The following is an 18458-nucleotide window of genomic DNA, read 5'->3' on the forward strand; positions in this document are numbered from 1 at the left end:
AGCCAGACCTGTGTGGCACCAGCCAGCAAACGATGCCCCTTCAGCCCCCAGCAGAGCCACTGAGGCAGGGACAGGGCACTGATGTGGAGGGGAGGGTGTGAGACATCAGGGCAAAGGGGTGACTCTAATCCTGGGGGATCCATGGGCTGGTGAATGCCTTTTGAGGGTGGTCTGGACTCCATTTGGAAGCTGGTGGAAGGTTCCAGCTGGGCTGTGCAGCTTGCAAGGCAATTCATGTGGAATTTAATATCCTGGTTTGATTCCCAAAAGCTTGGGGGCCCCAGGGGGGGTTTCTGGTCAGGGTCCTGCACCCTGGTCACCTCTGCCCAGCCCTCATGGTCTGCAGGACCCCTCTGAGCACTCCCCAGAGAAGGGTGGGCTGCCTCTTTCCCACCCCCTCCCTTCCTTCCCTCCCAGCCTCACACACACACAGGTATCCAGGTATCCTTGATCCTGCACAGGCACAAGCTCTTTCCCCAGGGCAGTAAGAGGCAGACCTGACCACTAGTCCCACCTCCCCAGGCCCCTGAGAACACAGGACAAGACAGGGAAGGCTCAGAAACCTTGTATTACAAAAATAAAGGAGCGCATGTGAAGCTGCCGCGAGGCTCCAGCGCAGAACGTACCAGTCAAAGGCAAATATAAAAAAGAGACACTTAAACCGTGGCAGGGCAACATCCTTAAGGCTGAACCATCCCAGCTGAACTGAGCTGATGTAAATCGAGGACCCTCCTCATCCAGAGCCCCAGCAGTGCAGGGTTGGTGGTGGAGCTGGGAGCTCTGCAGTCACTCACAAGCTGGGTAAGTGCCCAGCTCTTCTCCTTTTCCATGGAGACAAGCCTGAAGTGGATCAACAGGGCTGGGAGTCCCACGGGTGCAATTGCTTCTGCTCTGATCTCAGTGGGGAGAGGGGCCTGCAGAGAGGGGGCTTCAGGTCTGGGGGCTGCACCCTGGTCACCTCTGCCCTGTCCTTCAGGCCTGCAGGACCCCTGTGAGCCCCCTCCCCTCCCACAGGTCCTGCTTTACATCAGCTCAGTTAGCCCTGGCTCAGCTCCTCCGGCTCTGCTGGGCTCCAGGAGCGGGGCTGGCCCCACTCACGCTGACTTGGTCCCACTCTCCACCTCCTTGTGCACCCACAGCTCCTTGTGCTGCTTGCGCCCGAAGCCTTCGTCATAGTTGCCTTTACTCTTGAAGAGCTGTTGGAAGTGGGGCTTGCAGTAGAATTCCCCGTGGAGTGCAGCATAGCTGCCCAGGCTGGGGAGGGAGGGCATGGTTAGCCAGGCATGGAGATGGAGCTGCAGCCTGGGGAAAGTGAGGGGGGCTTGGGGACACCGGGACAGCACGAGGGGAACATGCAGGAGGGGACCCTTAGGGCCAACAGCTCCTTCCCACCAGCAGAGGCTGTTGGGGGCTGCTGTGAGTAGAGATGGGGAGGTCCCAGGGGAGCTCAGCCTCGGCTGTGTGTCCTCTGGAAGGAGGCTCTGGCTCAGCTCTGTGTTCCCCTGGGACTGCTCTCAAGGGGAAGCATCTCTGCTTCCATACCAGGTGGGATTTAGCTGAGACTTGGGCCAAGGTGTGCAGATAAACCTTTGTTTTGCAGTGGTGGGTGGGCTGGGGGTCTTTGGCTACTGGCCAAGCAAGGGGCTGTGATGGGGGGGCACTATTTGGGAGGGTCTCGGCAGAGCTGCAGACACCATGGGGACAGCCTGGCTCACCTGAGCTTGGTGTGGCAGTGCTTGCAGCAGAAGCAGGAGTTGTGGAAGACAAATTTATCAGCCACCAGCCGCTCCATGGGATACACGGTTTTCTGGCAGGCAGTGCACATCTCCTTCACCTGTGCCTTCAGGCTGAAAGACTGGCCAAGGGCAGAACAAAGGGAGAGAGAGGATGAGGACAGAGTTTGGGATACCCTGGATCCCTCCACCACCCTCTCCCTGCCCTCTATTCACTGGGGAGCAGGAAGCAGCTCCATCTCCCTCACCCTCCCTGGGCCACTCCACTGATGCTGGGCTGGATTGGAGCTTGGTCCTTGAGCTTTTGGCCCTTCCACCCTTGCCAAGAATCAGCAGGATAAGGCCCTGGCACAGGGTGCCCAGGGAAGCTGTGGCTGCCCCATCCCTGGCAGTATCCCAGGCCAGGCTGGACAGGACTTGGAGCAGCCTAGGACAGTGGAAGGTGTCCCTGACATGGCAGGGGTGGGACTGGATGAGCTTTAAGGCCCATTCCAAGCCAGGCTATTCTGGGATGATTCTATGATGTAGAAAAAACAAAGGTACCTTGGAGCGCTGCACTGTGCTGCCTCCTGAGCTGTTCTTGGCCTCCTAAAAAGGGAAGGAGAAAGCAAAATGAGAGCTTGGCACAAACCCCTCTGTGACCTGCACCTGTAAATCATCACCTGAGGCTCATGCACCTACACACAGCAGCTCTGCACGGAGATGCTGCTCCCTCAGAGCGGGATAATTAGCTCCTCTTGATGCCGGTGGCTCCTTGCCCCAGCTCAGGGGGCAGTGGCCCGTTCCCCCAGGCATAGCTGGGTGCCCCTCGCTGTCCCGGGGCTGCTCGAGGCAGATGTTTTTCCTGCAGCTGCTCTGCCCCTCGCAGCCCCTCGTGCTGGGGCTGTGGGAGGGCACGGGCAGAGCTCACAGAGCTCTGGGGCTCCTGTGTTTGGGGACAGAGGCTGCTCAGCCCTGCAGCACCAGGACACAGACCCAAACACTGAGCAGCCTCTACCTGTGCCCCAGGTTTCAGGGCAGGGTGTCTCAGCACCGTGTCCATCTGCAGCTGCAACAGCTCATCCCTTCCAAATCCTCACCTGCTCCACATCCTGCACCCTCCCCAGGGCACCCGTGGGGTCCCTGACAGCCACCCCAAGGAGTTTTACCGGCCTTGGCACTGATGGAAGTGCTCCCTCCTTCCCAAACTCGGGATCTAAGGGGCAGTTGCACTCCAGCAGGGTGACCAGTCAGGGTTGGCTCATCCCCCACTCCTTGTTCCCAAGGTTGAGTGAGGCAGTGTGACCCCAGGATGTCACCCCAGGATGTCACCCTGCTGTCCTTGTCCTTCCTCTGCCTGCCCAGCGCTGCCACTCTCTACCCCCACCCCCTGTTCCTCCTGCCTTGCCCTTCCCCATCGTTTCTCCTTTGTATTTTTGGAAACAGATTGTTTAAGAGACGCACAGGAAACTCTCCCCTGGCCGAGCTGCCTCCTCAGACGTTTCCCAGCTGCTCTCACTGACTGAGGTCAGGGATGTGATTTTCCTCTCTCTCCCACGAGGCTGGAAGCAGGAGCCAAAGTCAACAGTGGGACACGGGCAGCGAGGAGGCTCTGGCTGTGTAAAACCAGTTGCATCCCTTGGCACTGGTAGAACAACCGCAGGTGCTCTCCTGGGGTTAGGATTTAATATGCTGTTTCCAGGCTCAGCTGACCAGAGCTAAGGAAAATGCTGCCTCTCTGGAGCTGAGACATCCGTTCCCAAGGCTACAGCAATCCACGGCTGCTCGTCACTTCTCGGCAGCCTCCTGGCCCCATCAGGCACGCTCTCTACTCCGTATCTGATAGATCTTCCCTCGGGGAAGGGCCGTATCCTGTCCCAGCAGGAGATGTTCCTGAACCTTTATGTTTTTCCATCTCCAATCACTCCAGTCCTAAGCAGCTCCAAAGTCCTCAATTGTGATCACGGAAAGCCATGGAAACACAAACAAACAGACAGCGACTCCAGACAGCAAAGGGGTGAGAGCTCTGGAGGGGCCAGAGCCTGAGGCCGATGTTCAGCATGCTCAGCAAACAGCACCTTCTGCTGGAACGTTCCTGCCCCCAGTTCTGTTGTTTGAGTAGCAGTGACTGTGCCTTTGATCACCCTAAAATGTCAGGTCAGGAACACAGCTCCTGTGTACAACCCTCCCTCCCTGAGAGCCCAAAGCCAGCTGAAATTCCCATACAAACCACAGGATGCCTCGTACATGAGTTGGGGGTGGGCTGGCGGCTCCCGTGGCCTGGAACATGGTTCCTTTCCCTTGTCCTTCTGTTTAATCCTGAGCTTGAAGCCTGTGGGTCGATGTTCCCTGCGGAGCTGTCTAAGACAGACTCTTGCAAGACCTGGAAAGGAAATGTCATCAGGAGTGGGGCTGGTTTCATCACCCAAGCCCAGCAGCTCTGCAGGAGCTGGTGTGTGCTCAAAGCTTCCTCCGTGGGGTCAGATCAGCTGGGCTGGGGCTTCCTGAGGGACCCGAGGCACTGGACTGACAGACAGGAGATGCAGGTCTGGGATACTGAGATAGCAGCTGGAGAGTTTGGGGCTCTGAACACCTGGAAGGTGATGTGATGGTTTCTACCCCAAACCCACACATGGAAGCACCAGGCAATGACCATGCCACTGCTAGCAAGGCTGACCCCAAGCCAAAGCAGCAAAACCAGCACCTGTGTTTCACTAATGCAGCCACTAAAGGACTGGTGTTGCTGGAGGAAGGACTGTGATTTTAGTCTAATTTTAGCCCAGAAAAGTCTTGCTGATCACAGCTCAGCAGAGCAAGTGATGGGGATTTTGTCTCCTCGAGGAGCCCACGTCGGCTGAGCCCCGTGTGATGTGCTGAGTGCCTGGGAGGATGAGGCTGACAGGGCTGGGACCAGCACAGGAAAAAACCACCAGCACTGCAAATCATCTCTTTTGGTAAAAACGAGCTGAAAGGGCACTGACAGCTCCTCAGGGGTTTTCCCCACCACACTTTACCTTCAAAACACCGTGAAAGATGAGCCTTGCTTTGAATACACAGGACAGAGCTGTGGGGTTGAGTGAACGCTGCCAAGGGAGGAGCACAGCAGCAAAAAGGATGGTGAAGGGGTGGCTCTGCAATGATGGGGATGAGCTGGAGGCTGGAAAACCAGCACCTCCCTCTGCCTGGGGCTGCCTTCCTGTCCTACTGAACCCCCTCAGCCTCATATTGCCACCCCAAAAACCTTCCTGCTGCCCAAGGGCTGGACTAGACACTGAGAAAGCCCCAGGGCAGAGAAATGTAAGTGTGGAGGGCCTGGGCATCTCTTCAATGCATGGCATCTCTCAGGGACATGTGCAAACATGTCCTGAGTTTTGGGGGGTTCTTTGGCTGCCAAACCCCCAGCAGCTGACATCAGCCTTGCATTACACCCAGCAAAGCACCTAAAATTCATGGCTGCTTTCAGAGTTGAAAGAGCCTTACCCCAGGTCCTGGGCACTGGTGGGTGCCCCTCACAGCCCTGCTGCTGCACAGCCCTGGTTGCAAACATTTCCCAGCCTCAGCTGAGGCCCAGCCCTGTTCTATCAAAATCATTTCCCGTCTCTCTGCGGTTTGTTGCTATTTCCTGCTCTCTGAGCTTGCTCGCAGGCAGCTGCTGCTGAACCCAGCATCTGCTGGGGGCCAGGGCCCAACCCCACAGCCCCTCCCTGCCCCCCGTTCCCTGGGACAGGACCTTCTCTTCATCCCTCTGGGGTCTGTCGGGTCCTACAGCCCAGCACAGAGGAACACGAGGGACCCAGAAAACCTTGTGCCCCCCACTCCACACACACCTCTAACACAGATGCACAACCCTCCCCTTTTCACCTGCTTTTCACCCCCCTTTTCACCTTCACCCCAGCCTTTGTTACAAATGTTTGTCCTCCCCCAACTTCCCTCACAGCTCATCTTCCCCCCCTACCCCTGCCGCCTTCTTTCCCTCGGTTTTTCCGGACTCTTCATCACCCTCCTCTTGCCCTTCCCCAGAACCTGGGATAGGGGAAGGTGTCCCTGCCCATGGCAGGGGGCTGGAACCAGATGATCTTTAACTCAAACCTTTCAGGGGTTCTCTGATAAACACATGATTACTTCCAGCTACTATTTGTCCCTTCACTCCTCATGCCCCCAAGGCCGTTTCCCCTCAATTCCCCGCTCTTGTCGCACCCCACAGCTGCCTGTTCTCCCCCAGCCCTGCAGGCCCAAGCCCCCCGTGCTCGTACCTCTCACAGCCCGGAGCCCGCGCTGGCCCGGCCCGATTGCAGCGAGAGCCCTTGGGGGAGCTGCTAAACCTCCTTCCTGCCGAGGGCAGGAGCAGAGATCTCAGAGGGGAAGGGTGTGCTGAGGCGATAAGGGAACAGAACAAGTGAGGAACTACACGAGGTTTTCTTGGAGGCTCTCGGCTGTTGTCATTGCTCTTCCCAGGAGCACAGGCTGGCACCGGAGCCCAAGGCAGCCACCACCATGAGGGGGGAAGGTGGTGACACGGCAGTGCCTAAGGACTGCTGTTAGCGATGTTACAAAGCCTTCAGGACAGCTCAGGAAGCCTCGGGGCTCGCTGGCTTTGAGGGGTGCGGTGGGCAGGTGTGACAAAGCCCCAGAGCCCGCACGGCCCACAGCGGAGACTGGCACCAGAGCCCTCAGCCACTCACACAGCCTGGGAAAAGCAGCAGCAAGGACTGTCCTCCTCTCCAGGTGGTGCCAGCAGTTTCGGGTTTTTGGCTCAGGACAAAGCGAGAGCCCCTTTGCCTTCCAGCCTCTCTTGTCCTGCCCCTTGCAGCGCCTGATGGCTCCAAGCAGGAGGAGTGTGAGGGGAGGAGGGCAACGCTGCTCGGTCAGAGAGCTTTTCCACAACAGCCTCCTGCATCCCCTCCCAGCTTTCTGCCTGACCCTGGGGCAGATGGAGGCAGAGGGAAGCTGGGGTGGCCCCCAAGGCAGTCTCGGCTCTCAAGCTGCTGCCGAAGGATCACGTTTCCCACAGCCGGGACGGGTGCACGGAGCCTTTCCCCGCTCTCCAGGGCTGATCCGGCCCGTCCCCCGTGGGGCTCAGCCCGGCGCTGTTCGAGGGGCTCCAGCACAGGGAAGGAGCGTGACCACGGAGGCCCAGAGGCCCCTCTCTGCCATATGGCTCCCATTAGCAGCCCTGGGAAGGGTTTGTTTACTGCAGGGATCACTGCTCCATTGCAGGAGGCTTTCCCAAAGGCAAAGCATGGTGTGGGGGATCTGGGCCCCCTTCCTCCTCCATCCTTGCAGCACATGGAGTATCCCCAGAGCAGGACCAGGCACCTCAGGCTGTCGGGCCTTTCCTCCAGGAAATCTTGGGCTGAGCTGATGGCTGTGGGGATGGATGTCCCCAAGATCCTGTGCAGGATCACACACAGGACAGTGCTGATCCTCCAGCTCCATGGCCATCATCCCTCAGAGCTGGCCAGTGTGGGCAGGAGGTGAGCAGGAGCTGGAAGAGCCTGTCTCCTGATCCTGGGAATCACCCAGCTCCCAAGAGTCAGTTTCTGCAGTCTTGGGGTCTCACAGTTGACCCACACCATGAAACAAAGTGTGGTGCAAAACCAGCATCAAACAGGCCAGTCCAGAGCCACACACCACAGAGCCAGGGAAGGGACGATGGAGTGGGGCCACAGCTCCTACATTAGGCATGGAATCCCTTACTTCAGCTTCAGGTCTTGGCTCCTGTGTGGCTTTGAGCCACACTGGCACTGGGGACCCAGGGCAGCTCCCTGCTGGCTCAGCACAGGGTGGAGGACTTCAGGGAGCAGAATCTGGACATTTCTGGGGACATCTCCACCCTGCTGGTGAGATTCCTGGGGAGTGGACCTGACCCTGCCCCACACCATGGCCAGGAACCACCTTCCACCAGCCTGCTCCACTAATCCCCTTTCCATCCACGTTCTGCCTCCTGAAAGGCTGCCAGTAGGCAGGAAATCTGCAGCTGAAATGCTGAGGGATGCTGACAAGGAACAGTTGTGGGGAGGAATAGGGCTGCCTTTGTCAGGGCAACAATGGGGGACCCACAGGAGTCGGGGGGAGCCCAAGGGAAGCCCCTGCCCACCTACTCCCCTCTCCCAGTTTCGTACCTGCCTCCCCTGAGGAGGGGTACAGCTCCAGAAGCACCAGGGCCTGGGGACTGGGCTGGTCCCTGCCCCTGCCTCTCAGTGAGGGGGCCCATGGGCCAGCAGGATGCTACTGGGATTCACCTGCTTTCCAGAAGTACAAACTGAGGCGGCCCATTCCTGAGACTGTGGTGTTTAATGGCAATCCATTAAAAATCATGATCTGAAGGGATTCTCTGCCCCCTGGGATCTCCTGTCTTGCTGAGAGTTCAGAGAGAGCAGAGAAGCACAGCAGAAATCCTGACAGGAGGATGAGGAGAAACTTTTCCAAGCAGAGTCAAATTCTCAGTAGTGCCAGACAAAAATTGCAGGTTGAGAGGTTCAGGCTGGACATTAGACAAAAGTGCTTCGCTGGGAGAAAGCTTGGAAGCAGAACAGGCTAATAAGATGTAATATAAACCCGGTGAAAACAGGCAAAGAGCAGCTCATGTCCCTTCCCTCCCCTTGTAAGCTCTTCCCTAATCTCTTCCATAAACCATACTCCACCTGGAAACATCACCTCCTGGTTTCCTACACAAATGTACAGCCATTTACCATTAGACATTAGCTCTTCTCCCATCACGTTTTCCTTTCATAAAGAGTGACCACATTCAGGAGAAGAAATTCCTTTTTAACTCTCGTGTGGTGGGGTGTCCTGCCACAGCCACCGTGCTGACCTGATGCAAACAGGTGAGCTGCTCTGGCAGCTCCACACCTGGGAGATCTCAGTCCTTGCTACTCTGATACAAAACTCCAGCAGTCCTGAAAGCCTCTGGCCTTACATCCCTCCTTGCAGAAGAATCCAAGTGTGTCTTCCTTCCATTTTGCTCTCTTTTCCCTGTCCTTTTTCCTGTCTCCACCTAAACTAATCATTTCCTTGGGCTCTATTACGAGGCCCTGTTGTTAGATTAAGTGTGCTTAACATTGATATTGCAATAATCCTTTTGTCCAGGTTTAATGTTTTCCATCCCAGGGCTTTTGCTAAGAGTGAGGTAAACGCTGCAACACCCCCAGCTGGCAGATAAAAATTACTTAAGTGGGAGGGGAAAGCAGACATGTCTTGGGGGGGGGACATGGCAGCTGCCTGGCAAAACCCTGCAAGCGCTCAGGGTGGGAGAAAAGGAAAAGAAAAACTCCATCACCCTCCAGGACCAGAGGGATACACAGGAGTTACTCACTGAAGGAAACCAGAGGAGGAATTCCCTTCCCTAATGATAAGTCTCATAGGAATTTTGCTGTCCAAAAACAGTCAGGAACCTGTTTCTGAGCTGTATAAGAATGAAGATGCATTCAGACACTTTGCAAAGCCCAAGAGGTTGCTTCTGACAGACCCTCACCTTGCAACTGGGAATTTGCTTTTTGCAGGGCTCCCATTTAAAAAGGACATTAATACTGGGGTTGTTTCAGACTAAGCTTGGTCAATTGCCCTACAATTTATTTTGTAATCTACATCAATAATGCTACAGATGTGCTGCTCCTGGCCTTAAACACACAACAGCTCAGCTGAGGCACCAGATGCCCTCCCTGTGAGAGCCCTCACACGATGTCTTTGGTGGACAAAGCCCAATTTTCAAGGCTGGATTATCAGTTTTTTTTCAAAACTGATACCCACACCATGAAAAAAATCAGCAGAAAATTGGTCATAAATATGATCTACAAGGTATCTTAGCTTGTTTGAAGTGACCCAAGGGAATTAGACAGATCAGGCTGGCTCAAAACACATTAGATACAGCACCAGACTGGGACTCGGGAGACCTGGGCTTGATTCTTAAGTCTGCTGCTAATTTTGGGTGTCAGTGGATAAATAATTTCATTTTTTCTGTTCCCTTTTCTGCCCCTCCCCTTGATGAAAACAGAGCTGCTCTCCATTGTGAAGCCCAGGGAGATCCCTGGCTGTTAAGGGTTATGTCGGAGCCCAGGGCATTTGTGTTGTTATTAAATCTCACAGTCATGCAACAGCCTCCCCAGGGAAGTGATGAAAGACCTGTCGCTGGAAAGGTTTCAGTGCAGGCTGGATGAGCGGTAGGAGACACACCATCGGGAATTGGCAGGCATTAACGACGGGGGATAAGGGAGTCGGGATCTAACAGGTTTTTTCTTCCATCTCTGCTCCTTCTGATCAGCTTAATAAAATGGATGTGTCCAGCCCTCCTCCAGCATGTACTGCAGCACACAACAAAGGGTATTACAGCCCAAACGGGGAGCGGGAGCCCCGAAATCCGCGCCCCAATCGGCACCCCCGGGGCAGAGCCGGGCAGCGCAGGCCCGCGGCCGCAGCGGGTGCCAGTCCCCGCCGGGCTCAGCGGGCTCCGGGAGCTCACCCCGCTCCCCAGCCGGCTCCGGGAGCTCACCCCGCTCCCCAGCCGGCTCCGGGAGCTCACCCCGCTCCCCAGCCGGCTCCGGGAGCTCACCCCGGGGCTCCGGCAGCGCCTGCCCCGGCTCCCAGCGGCCCCGTTCCAGACCTCCGGTCTGCCTCCCGCGACCCCCGGGCCGAGCCCCCTCCCTCAGCCGGTGCCGCGGGGACGAGCCCCGGAGCAGCGCTGCCGTGCCCGGGGCGCCCCGAGCGTTCCCGGCTCCCCTCTATCCCTTCTCGCTGGCCGCCCGTCTCTCTCCCTCCCCGCTGGTGGCTCCCCAGCTCTGCCAGCCCCGCGCGGTCGGAAATCCCCGGGGAGAGCGAACCCCTCGCTCCCCACAGCGGGGCCGTCATTGTCTCGCAGCCGCCTCCCGCCGCCCTCGCTGCCCACGAGCCGAGCTCACCGAGCAGGAGGATCCGCGGGGCAGGGCGGGGCCGTGCCGGGGCTCGGGGCCGTGCCGGGGCTCGGGGCCGGGGCTCGGTGCCCGTGTCCCGCCGCAGAGGCCGCGGCCGTGGAGCGGAGCCGCTTCCTGCGCTGCCAGCGCCGGCTCCGAGCCCTTTTATCGCGGGGCCGCAGCAGCGATTGGCTCCCGGCGTCGAACCGGCTTCCAGCCGCTCGCTCCTTTGTGTGGAGCCAACCTCTAACCCCAAACCTTCCCCGCTCCCCTCAGCTCCCGCTCTCTGTCCCTGGGCTCCCGCAGCTCCCCCGATCCGACAGCGCCGGCCCGGGAGCGACCCTTCCGCTTTGTGGCCCAGGGTGCAATTACCCCCCGGTAATTAGCTTTTCCAGCGTCTCCCCCGGGTGAGATTGCGTGTGCGGGTTGGCCTTGCTCCAGGCTTTGGACACGGCCTTGGACTCTCTCCGCATGGCACTGACCCACCCCGGTAAGGGATCCTGTAGCATCCCAAAAGAATCCATCCCTTCAGCGTCTGCAAAAGCCAAATTTCCCACACATGCGCCTCAACTCACTGTTTGCATGGGAAGGATCTTATCAGGCAGCAGCAGGAAAGGAGGATTCCAGTGCTCCTCACCCTCCAGAAGGACAAAACTGAGCTGTGATGGTTTCAGAAATCCAGGATTTGTTCCATGGAGAGCTGATGAGCCAAGCGTGGGAGCGGGGCTGCAAAAGGTGGATCTGCCAGAGCAGGGTCCCATGGGCTAAGCACGGCCTGGACTATAAAGGCAGCTTCCCCTGGTGTTCGGAGAACTGGGACTTCACTGTCCCTTGTGCCTGGGCTCAGACCTGTGCACACCTGTACACACACATGTCGACACACACGTGTACACAGCTGTACACAGCTGTACACACACATGTTGACACACACGTGTACACAGCTGTACACACACATGTTGACACACACGTGTACAGCTGTACACACACATGTTGACACACACGTGTACACAGCTGTACACACACATGTTGACACACACGTGTACACAGCTGTACACACACATGTTGACACACACGTGTACACACCTGTACACACACACGTTCACACACACGTGTACACAGCTGTACACACACGTTCACACACACGTGTACACAGCTGTACACACACATGTTGACACACACGTGTACACAGCTGTACACACACATGCTGACACACACGTGTACACAGCTGTACACACACATGTTGACACACACGTGTACACAGCTGTACACACACATGTTGACCCACACATGTACAGCTGTACACACACATGTTGACCCACACGTGTACACAGCTGTACACAGCTGTACACACACATGTTGACACACACGTGTACACAGCTGTACACACACATGTTGACCCACACATGTACAGCTGTACACACACATGTTGACCCACACGTGTACACAGCTGTACACACCTGTACAGACACATGTTGACCCACACGTGTACACAGCTGTACACACACATGTTGACACACACGTGTACACAGCTGTACACAGCTGTACACACACATGTTGACACACACGTGTACACAGCTGTACACACACATGTTGACACACACGTGTACACAGCTGTACACAGCTGTACACACACATGTTGACACACGCGTGTACACAGCTGTACACACACATGTTGACACACACGTGTACAGCTGTACACACACATGTTGACACACACAGGCCGTGCCCCCTGTGCCCACCCGGGGCCGGGGTTTCAGGGCCCAGGAGCGTTCCCGTTGCCTTTGGAACGCGCCGGGCCCGGGGGAGGGAGCGGAACCGAGGATGGGGGCACGGCCCGGGGCGCTGAGCCTCCCTGCCCGCAGGGGGCGCTGCCCGCTCCGGCCGCTCGGCCGCCGCTCCAGCCAGCGCCGCAGTGTCGGTGGCACATGATGGCGGAGGAGAGCGGCGTTTGCAGCTTTGTGTTCAAGAAGCGGGTCCGAGCCGCGGGCAGCGGCCGCCGAAAACGGCCCGGCAGCGACCAGGAGCGGGGTGAGGGCTGCGGGCCCCGGGAGGTGCGGGGAGCCGGGGCGGCCCTGCAGCTGTGGCAGAGCGGATTTAGGGTGGATATTAGGAGAAGGTTCTTGCCCTGGAGGGTGGCCGGACACTGAGCAGGCTTCTCGGGAACGGTCACGGCCCCAGGAGCTCCAGGAGCGCTTGGACAGCGCTGCCAGGGTGGGATTGTTTGGTCTCTCCTCGGGCCGGGCCCATGGCCCTCACGCCGGGCTTTCCCCGCAGAGAGCAGCGGGGAGGAGGGCAGCAGCAGCAGCAGCAGCGTGGTGCGGAAGGAGCGGCGAAGGGACACCCCCAACCCCATGATCCAGAAGGTAAAGGAGCTCCGAGGGAGCCCCTGCTCCAGCCGGGGCTGCCTGCGGTGCAGCCAGGCTCAGCCAGGCTGGAGTGCTGGAGCCCTTCCTCTCTCTCCCATCCCTGCCGTCTCCCCCCAGACCAGGCGCTGCACGAGGGAGAGGCCGGAGTACGCCCTGAGCAGCAGTGAGGATGAGGATCCTGCCAAGGACATCGGTGTCACCTACAAATCCACCAGGTCGGCGGTAAGGACGGGCAGCAGGGGGCCTGGCATGTCAACTCAGGTGGGACTGGGGATGCTGCTCCTCACAGACAGAATTTGCCACTCTAAACATGGGATTGGATGTTCTTTCTTATTAATGCACCTCGCTGTCCCCTCTTAATAGCCGAGCACCTTGTGCTGGGTTTATTCTGATCGTACCTCCCTCCACGGGAGGCCCTTAAAGGTTGGTTTTTCCCTCTTAGAGGTGAGAGTTAAAACTCTAGGATGCCACTGGACTTGCCCAACACTGCACAGATTTTTCAGGAGAGGGAGCAGTTGGATCAGGTTTGCTCAGCTGTTGGGTTTCTGTTTTCATTATTAGACCATCTTTGTCTGCTCCCAAGGGAGGCAGTGTTTGGTTTTCCCAACCTTCTGGAGAGAATGGGAAGGGATGGGAGGAGGTGAGAGCTTTGGGAGTCTGCAAGCTTTTGGCACCCAAGTTGGATTTGTCTTTAATTGAGGCTGCCTGTAATTATTCTCTGGCTTCTGTGCAGCGTGAAGAGGTGATAAAAGCTAAGAATAAGTATCTGTTCAGTCCATTAAAGAGGAATCTAAACCAGATCACTGGGTTGAAACTGAATTTTGGCCACCCCCAGCTGGTTCAGAAACTCAGTAACATCCTGTGTGTGGGCAGGAGGGCCCCGTGATTGAAGTGTAGGACATGGGTGAACTGAGTGGGGCTTCCAGCTGAGCTAGGGCTGAGTGTGAAGTGTTCCCTGACAGCAGGCTAAAATTTGGGAGCAATGGGGAACTAGCATTCTGGCCTCTGTACACACTAGGAGCCTGTGGTGAATTCTCCCTAGCAAATGCCAAGGGATAAAACAGGTGCATCCAGTCCTTGTCTGTGACAACCCTTCAGGCAGCCAAGCTCTGTCTTGTCCAAGTGTTCCCTTCACTCTTGCCACAAGTTTTCCTTGCTTTTCAGAAACCTGTTGGCCCAGAAGACATGGGAGCCACAGCAGTGTATGAACTGGACACGGAGAAGGAGAAGGATGCCCAGGCCATCTTTGAGCGCAGCCAGAAAATCCAGGAGGTGAGTCAGCCTTGCTCCTTAGGAGCTCATGCTGTGCAGTCTGAGAGCCTGTGCTTTACTCATCTCCTTCTGCACACCAAGAAGAGTTAGAGTCTTGTCCTCCCTAGAAGTTCAAGAAGCCAGGAGTGTAACCCTTGCAAATAGGGAAGTTTTGTGACTTTATTGGCATCTTGGTGTTAAAGCAGGGTGAGAAGGAAGACTGGTGTCAGAGTGGTGACAATTAATCCATGTCATGAAGCTCTCCTGATCCTTAATCATCTCTTCTTGCTTTCCTAGGAGCTGAGAGGAAAGGAAGATGATAAAATTTACCGTGGCATTAACAACTACCAGAAGTACGTGAAGCCCAAAGACACATCGATGGGAAATGCCTCTTCAGGAATGGTCAGGTCGGTTGGGATGAGCCTTGGGGGTCTGCAATCACAGAGGAGCTCAGGCACCATCCCAAGGTGGTGTTTGGGGCTGGAACTCTGCTGTCACTGCCAGCTTTTGCCTGCCCAGTGTGGTGTCTGGTTCTGGCCAGGGCTCTGCTCCAGGGCCACTTTGCAGCCAGGCTGAGCCCTCTGCCCCTCTTTCAGGAAAGGCCCCATCCGTGCTCCAGAGCACCTGCGGGCCACCGTGCGCTGGGACTACCAGCCCGACATCTGCAAGGACTACAAAGAGACCGGCTTCTGCGGCTTCGGGGGTGAGTGCCTTGTGTCTGCAGCTGAGCACCAGGCTTGCAGAGGGATCCAGTCCAGCTGTGACCCAGCTGTGTTTGGGGTGCTGAGGCTGAGTCATAGACCCTTCTTTGCAGAGCTGTTTATGTAAGGTTGTCATTTGTGCTGGCCCTTCTGAAAGCCCAAGGCCTCTCATTAGCAGTTATAGGAGTCCTGGGAGGGATCCCTGGGATGTTCCAGTAATCCACATTCTTACAGGTATGGTGTCTGCCATGTGAGGGATGGGTTTTCCTGTTCCTTACCCCACTTGCCATGTGCATAACTGCTGGAACTGTCCCTGTGGCACAGAGAGGATGATGCTCACAGCCTGTCAGCACTGAGGGATCCTGTACCTGCTCCAGGAGCTTGGTGCTGCCCTGGAGAAGGAGCAATCAGATTTCTCCTGCTGGGCAAAGGAATTTGCCAAAATTTGCCCTGGAATGAGGTGTCCTGGAAACACTCTGCTCTTGCAGCCTGTCTCTTATTTCCTCTTTCCCTGTGCTGTTCAGACAGCTGCAAATTCCTGCATGACCGCTCGGACTACAAGCATGGCTGGCAGATCGAACGGGAGCTGGACGAAGGCCGCTACGGCGTCAATGGTACGGCCCCTCTGCCCTCACAGCTCTCTGCTCCAAGCTGTGCAGCCCCTGCTGCAGGATTAGCTGAGGGCCAGGAACCACTGACAGTGCTGAGCAGAGCTGCTGCTTACAGAAAAGCCCTGGCTCTCTGTGAAGGAGAGCACTGCTGTGTGGGTCCCAGCAGCGAGCTGTGTGCAGCTGGGGAGATGGGACTGTGTCCCCTGGATGCCCAGGAGGTGGGACATCACTTGTCACTTAGTGAACGTAGCTGTGGCCCGAGGCTCATGAGAGCTGCTGTGCAAATGGGGGCTGTTCTCTGCTCAGTTGGAACCAGAGCTTGGAGGCAGCTGGTTTGGAGGAAAGTCTAAAAAACAGGAGGGGCTGGAGGATGTTTCTCTTTATAGCAGTGAGTGGGTGAAGTAGAAAAGAATTTTCTCCTGAGATGAGCAACAGACCTGCTGGCTCATTAGCCCTAATTATAGCACAGTCCCACACATGTTACTGAAACACCCAGATGCCAGAGCTCCATTGTTTCCAGCAGAGATTGAATCCCACCTGCTGCACTCTCCCCTTGTTATTTCATGCCCCACATGTGGGCTGGCCTCTCTTCTCACTCCACTCTGGTTCGCTTTCTCTTCTGCAGACGATGAAAACTACGAGGTGAGCAGTGATGAGGAGGACATGCCTTTCAAATGTTTCATCTGCAGAGGTTCCTTCAAGAACCCCGTGGTCACCAAGTAAGTGGTTGTTTGGCATGAGGAGCCACATGTGTGCTGTCAATCCAGCTCACGAGTCATTCTTTCACTATTGAGGCAAAGACAAACCCAGCCCACAGGCTGTGGGTGGAACCTGCCTGTTGTCTGCTCTGGCTTTTTGGTGGGTGAGGGAATCCTGTGAGACAGAGTCTCATAGCTGCATCTGGAGCATCCCCTTGGAAGGGCTCTCAAACACTTTTTAGATTTCCACAAATGCTGCCTTATTACCTTACCTTTCCCTCTTAATGTTGAGATTTTGTTTTCGTGGCATCATTCCTCCTGGACACTTAATGCCAGCTGCACTGCCCGAGTAGAGAAATGTGAGCATGGGGAAGCTTGGCAGGGATGAGGAGGCTGAGGAGAGCACTTTCTCCCTCTGAATGCTGTCCTGCTGGTACTTGGGTCTGGAAGAGCACGCTGGTGGCTTTGTGCTGTCACTGCACATCAGTGAAGCAATGCTGAAACACCTTCCGTGGGGACAGCGATGCAGAGGAAGCTCTGTCTGCAGCTCACTTTTGCCTCCCTTGGGGACTATGGAGAGAATTGTCAGGCAGTGGAAGAGGCTTCCCAGGGAGCTGGTGGAGTCCCCATCCCTGGAGGTGTTCAAGGAACAAGTGGACATGGCACTCAGTGCTCTGGGCTGGGTGACAAGGTGGGGGTCAGGCAGAGGTTGGACTCCATCGTGGAGGTAATTTCCAGCCTTGCTGTTCCTGTGAGCAGCAGTCAGTAGTTTCTAACTCTAGGACACAGTCATTGTGTCTGGTGCCCTGCAGTGACCTCTGTGTCTCCATACAGGTGTCGGCACTACTTCTGTGAGGGCTGTGCCCTCCAGCACTATCGCAAATCCCAGCGCTGCTACGTCTGCGACAAGCAAACCAACGGGGTCTTCAACCCTGCAAAAGGTAACAGGCACCTGTGGGAGCAGCAAAGACATCAGCTCCTGCTGCATCTTCCTGCTGTTGGGCCTGGCCATGAGCTAAAGTTCACAGTTCCTGGCTGCCAGCAGAGCTCAAGTGTCAGGAAATACTAAATCACAGATGCAACATGAGCACCTGTGCTTGCCCAGGTGGGGAACCTGGGCAATGACTGGAGAGGGAAGGGGGTTGTGCCATGGCAGCAGAGGCAGCAGCCTGTGTGGTCAGTAATGCACTGAGGGAAGGACTGCAACAGCTCCTGCCTGGCCTTGGCAAACGGGGGTGGCTCCAAGCTGAGCCTCTGTAGGCAAGGGATTTTTGGTAGCTGCCCTGGTCCTGGGTGTTCACAGGACCTGGGCCTCTGGCTCTGGGGTGGGGCAGCCCCTGTACCTGGAGTCTCAGCATGCCTGTTCCTGTTTTTCAGAGCTCATGGCAAAACTGGAAAAACACAAAGGGGAGGAGGAAGAGGTGCAACAGTCAGACCATGAAGAGGATCCACAGTAGCAGAACACATTTTGTACATAACTGAATAAAGCTTTTGTAGGAGAAAAAGAAAGCTCACAGCTGTAGCCAGGGGTTGTGTATCCAACCAGCAGCTCCTGAACTGTGTGCACCTGTGCTGGTCTCTGCTGCCCTGCAGGGGCACAGGGCAGGGCAGGTAAGACTCCAAGGGCTGAGGGAGCCATCTGCTACCCCCAGAGCCCCCGAGCTGGGAAAGCAGGGTCAATGTTCAGTTACTCCTAATTGCTGCTTCTGACCACGGTGCTGCTGTTTCACTCCTAACGCTGCATGAATCCTGCTGCATGCATGGAACAAAGTTAATTTAAGGCCCTAAGCTTAGAGCATGGAGCAAGCTGCAGGCATTGGCAGGGATTAGAAACAGGAGCTTGCATTAAGTTCATTCTTAACCCTAAAAAGGCTAATTCATGGGAAAGCAGGCTGGAGCACTGCAGTTACTGCACATTTATTCCCTCCTGTCTTGGTTCCTAGGAACCAACCTTCAAGGTAGGGACAGAACTTCAGTTACACACCTCTCAAATCTGCCCTGTTTGTAAGACTTCGTAACAAGCGAGGCAATCAATAATCTTCTTACTAACAGTAAGATTAAATCAGGAGCCAAACCTGATCAAAGGGAGGAAGTAGAGCTTGTCCTGGCCTTAACAAACACCTCTGCAACTAGGAGAATTTGACTGAAACTTTCAGAAAAGAGCAAGTGCAGGTGTTTGCAGCTTGTTGCTTTAGTTGAAGTATGTTTCTGCAGCACGAAGGCAGCTGCCATAA

The 18458-nt window shown here is 56.2% G+C and overlaps 2 protein-coding genes across 8 annotated transcripts; one reads left to right on the top strand and one right to left on the bottom strand.

Annotated features, from left to right (window-relative positions):
- Window positions 1-549: 549 nt before the first annotated feature.
- Window positions 550-11356, bottom strand: LIMD2 (LIM domain containing 2). Of its 7 annotated transcripts, none has more exons than XM_058857792.1 (5): window positions 11173-11308; window positions 3943-4095; window positions 2277-2321; window positions 1716-1855; window positions 550-1254 (listed from the first exon to the last, which is right to left on the bottom strand). In XM_058857792.1, the coding sequence occupies exons 1-5, from the start codon at window positions 11179-11181 to the stop codon at window positions 1095-1097; spliced, it is 507 nt and encodes a 168-aa protein (XP_058713775.1). In that variant the 5' UTR covers window positions 11182-11308; the 3' UTR covers window positions 550-1094. The 7 variants fall into 7 exon arrangements, with proteins under 7 accessions (XP_058713775.1, XP_058713778.1, XP_058713776.1 ...); XM_058857795.1 differs by having other exon boundaries at window positions 3939-4095; window positions 11173-11306; XM_058857793.1 differs by lacking the exon at window positions 11173-11308 and adding an exon at window positions 10607-10953 and having other exon boundaries at window positions 3939-4095.
- A 1147-nt stretch (window positions 11357-12503) lies between these two features.
- LOC131588791 (E3 ubiquitin-protein ligase RNF113A-like) lies at window positions 12504-18431 on the top strand. Its single transcript, XM_058857782.1, has 10 exons — window positions 12504-12625; window positions 12872-12960; window positions 13081-13185; window positions 14128-14235; window positions 14512-14621; window positions 14811-14917; window positions 15440-15529; window positions 16152-16245; window positions 17059-17165; window positions 17602-18431. Exons 1-10 carry the CDS (start codon window positions 12523-12525, stop codon window positions 17679-17681), a joined length of 993 nt encoding a protein of 330 aa, XP_058713765.1. The 5' UTR covers window positions 12504-12522; the 3' UTR covers window positions 17682-18431.
- The last annotated feature ends 27 nt before the right edge of the window (window positions 18432-18458 follow it).

The sequence above is a fragment of the Poecile atricapillus genome, chromosome 27 (genome assembly GCF_030490865.1).
Source record: "Poecile atricapillus isolate bPoeAtr1 chromosome 27, bPoeAtr1.hap1, whole genome shotgun sequence".
Classification (NCBI taxonomy): domain Eukaryota; kingdom Metazoa; phylum Chordata; class Aves; order Passeriformes; family Paridae; genus Poecile; species Poecile atricapillus.

Bases quoted from the DNA above. Each gene is read 5' to 3' on its own strand.
- LIMD2 (XM_058857792.1), bottom strand. The intron at 1,856-2,276 runs GTACCTTTGTTT...GCCCTTGGCCAG, and splicing joins GCACAGTGCAGCGCTCCAAG to TCTTTCAGCCTGAAGGCACA. The intron at 1,255-1,715 runs GTGAGCCAGGCT...CTCCCTCCCCAG, and splicing joins CACTGCCACACCAAGCTCAG to CCTGGGCAGCTATGCTGCAC.
- LOC131588791 (XM_058857782.1), top strand. From the start codon at position 12,523: ATGATGGCGGAGGAGAGCGGCGTTTGCAGCTTTGTGTTCAAGAAGCGG. The intron at 13,186-14,127 runs GTAAGGACGGGC...CTTGCTTTTCAG, and splicing joins ACAAATCCACCAGGTCGGCG to AAACCTGTTGGCCCAGAAGA. The intron at 14,918-15,439 runs GTGAGTGCCTTG...TGTGCTGTTCAG, and splicing joins CGGCTTCTGCGGCTTCGGGG to ACAGCTGCAAATTCCTGCAT.